Source organism: Sinocyclocheilus rhinocerous, unplaced genomic scaffold (genome assembly GCF_001515625.1).
Source record: "Sinocyclocheilus rhinocerous isolate Xijiao unplaced genomic scaffold, SAMN03320098_v1.1 scaffold662, whole genome shotgun sequence".
NCBI lineage: Eukaryota > Metazoa > Chordata > Actinopteri > Cypriniformes > Cyprinidae > Sinocyclocheilus > Sinocyclocheilus rhinocerous.
Window position 1 is genome coordinate 2,578,847 of NW_015639782.1, and position 2,520 is coordinate 2,581,366.

At 38.6% G+C, this 2,520-nt stretch overlaps 1 protein-coding gene across 1 annotated transcript in view; it reads right to left on the minus strand.

Annotated features, from left to right (window-relative positions):
* LOC107752058 (guanine nucleotide exchange factor DBS-like) overlaps nucleotides 1-2,230 on the minus strand; it is a 25,706-nt gene extending 23,476 nt beyond the window's left edge. The window contains exon 1 of the mRNA XM_016567908.1: nucleotides 1,735-2,230. Coding sequence (XP_016423394.1) covers nucleotides 1,735-1,828 — 94 coding nt within the window. The 5' untranslated portion in view covers nucleotides 1,829-2,230. The remainder of the gene's footprint in view (nucleotides 1-1,734) is intronic.
* Nucleotides 2,231-2,520: the final 290 nt, after the last annotated feature.

The window sequence follows — 2,520 nt, forward strand, 5'->3', positions numbered from 1 at the left end:
TATATATATATATATATAAATCAGTTTCAGTGTTGCATAATTGCTGCGTTTTGATTGACATGTTTATATTTGATTGAAAAAGGCTTAAGTAAATATTAAATACATTAATTCTTTTATACTTTAAATTTATAAAAGCACCAATCTTCAGACAGTGACTAGCTTAGATAAACACGTTTTTAGATACATTAAGCCTAAAAGTATTTGGACACTTTAGCTACACATACATGTATGTTAATGTATTACATATCAACTCAAATGGAATTTTTTCAAGCAAAACATTTCACTAAATGTTGTTTAAAATGACGGCAAATGCACTGGTTGTCAAACGTTAGTGGTTGATGTGATGAACACCTGACTTCAAATCATGATGACATACTTTACATAGATTCAAAATCACATTGACACAGTGAATTTATTTGTGAGAAAAACTCAAGCATCTTCGGTTTACAGATTCCAATTGATTTGATATTTTATCTGACATTCATAAATTATGTTCATCAAGTGTGGCCACTATATCTGCTATAAATGTGGTAGCTTTACGTATGCCAGAAGATTTCCATTTCCATTAACACAGAGTAAATCAGTTTTACAATAAATATTACATTAATTTTTTTATTTTATTTTGAAGTTTAAATCCAGATCTAAGTAGGACACCAGATTAACCATTTTCCCACTAAGGTGTTTATGCTTATATGCTGCATAAACATGTACATACTGTCATGGAATGTAGTTGGAAGAATACATTGTTCATATTTGAGGATTAACTACACCGAGCTTTCAAAACGAGTTTAGCTTTAAAACAGCACCTCAGAAAGCGAATTCAGGTTTACATACATTTAATCATAATTGTGACCTTAACTATGTGAATTAAATTCAATTAATTCTGACGTGCTGCAGCATGGATGATATCTAAGCCCAGACAGGTGTTCACAATGGCTCTGTGTCAGAATGTTGTTGTGAACCTGGCTCGGCCTGAGAGGAACTGCTGTCTCGTATTACACTGCATCATTACAACATAACAAACACCTTTCCAAAGCATTACTTTAACACAGACGTGATGCTTGCTCTCACATAAAAATAACCCCAACACTGAGACAGATGCCAACAACCCGAGATATAATAATAAAGTAAATATTACATAACACACAACAGAATGGAGTGATTCAGACTTGTAAACCTTTAAAAGCATTAAAGTGCCCAAGGAAAGACGTGGTGGCTAAAAGTGAAGATGCTGAGTCATGGTCTAAAGAGCATTCTCTGGGTTTAAAGCTGAATTTAGAGCCAGCGAGAAGGGCAGGGAGTTAATATATTAGTGCTCTACTTCCTGTGTCATGGCGCCCATTTGTAATATAGATAGTACAACTTCTATTTTCATCTAGAAGTTACTGGCCCAAATTCACATTGCATGTTCATAAACTGACAGCTTACTGTACGGTCAATCAAAATTCTCTTAATATTATGGTTTCAGGAAAATGTTAACATAGAATAATTCAGGTTTCCAACTTATGGTTCTGGAATTCCTCTGCTTTTCAGTTGCAGAAAGATTGAGTCTGGTCCATTCAAGCAGATTATCAAATATCAAATCTAGGTTATGGATAAAACTCCATTAAGTTAAAAATAGCATACATAATCCTTGCAATACTACATAAATCGCCAGTGAACATCCTGAGAAACTGATGTCCTTGCGAACAAAAATAGTAGTTTTAAAAACACATAATACGAACATATACTTACGTTGCAGCGTGTTCTCCAGCTTCGAGCCTGCCTGCAAAAGGTTGTAATAGCCCTCCATATCTTTCTCGGGCTCCTGAGGAGAGGCCGAGCCCATCCCCTGGCTTGTTTTTTCCAGAGAGGAGTGACTTGACTCTGGGCCTGTCAGGCCCTCACATCCCACTCCACCCTGGATTCATCTCACACCTCCTCTGAACAAGCCCCAACTGAAGCTCGACTTCAGATCCGTGCTGCCACTCACGCCTCTGAACTCCCCATGTCACCTTGAGCAGGAGCAAGTGCATCCAGAAAGACCCCCTGCTGAAGGAAACAGGATCCGGAAATATCTATGGCAAACAGCCCACTGCAGCCGATAGTGGCACTGCAATATCACATCTCAGCTTACAAAAACCTCACACACGCAAGTCAGGGAGGGGCAGAGTGGATGAGGTCCTGTCCCAAAAGTGAATCGGATTAAAAGGGTTTCCTGTCAACAGTGCTGACGGTCTGCTCTCTTTAAAAACACCACACACACTCCCTCCGGCTGCAAACTCCCTTGAGTTAAGAGTGCGTCAGATCTGCATCGCTCTGTAGACTAGACTCACATTATTAACACTCTGCCAACTCCCTCCCCACTGACTTTCTCCACTGTGCAGTTTAGACTCCGCCTCCTGCTGATCTCCACCCTCCTCATTGGTCAGTTTTCCCTCACAGGCAGTAGCTTAAAGGGATCATATGATGCTGCTAAAAAGAACATTATTTTGTGTATTTGGTGTAATGAAATGTGTTTATGCGGTTTAAAGTTAAAAA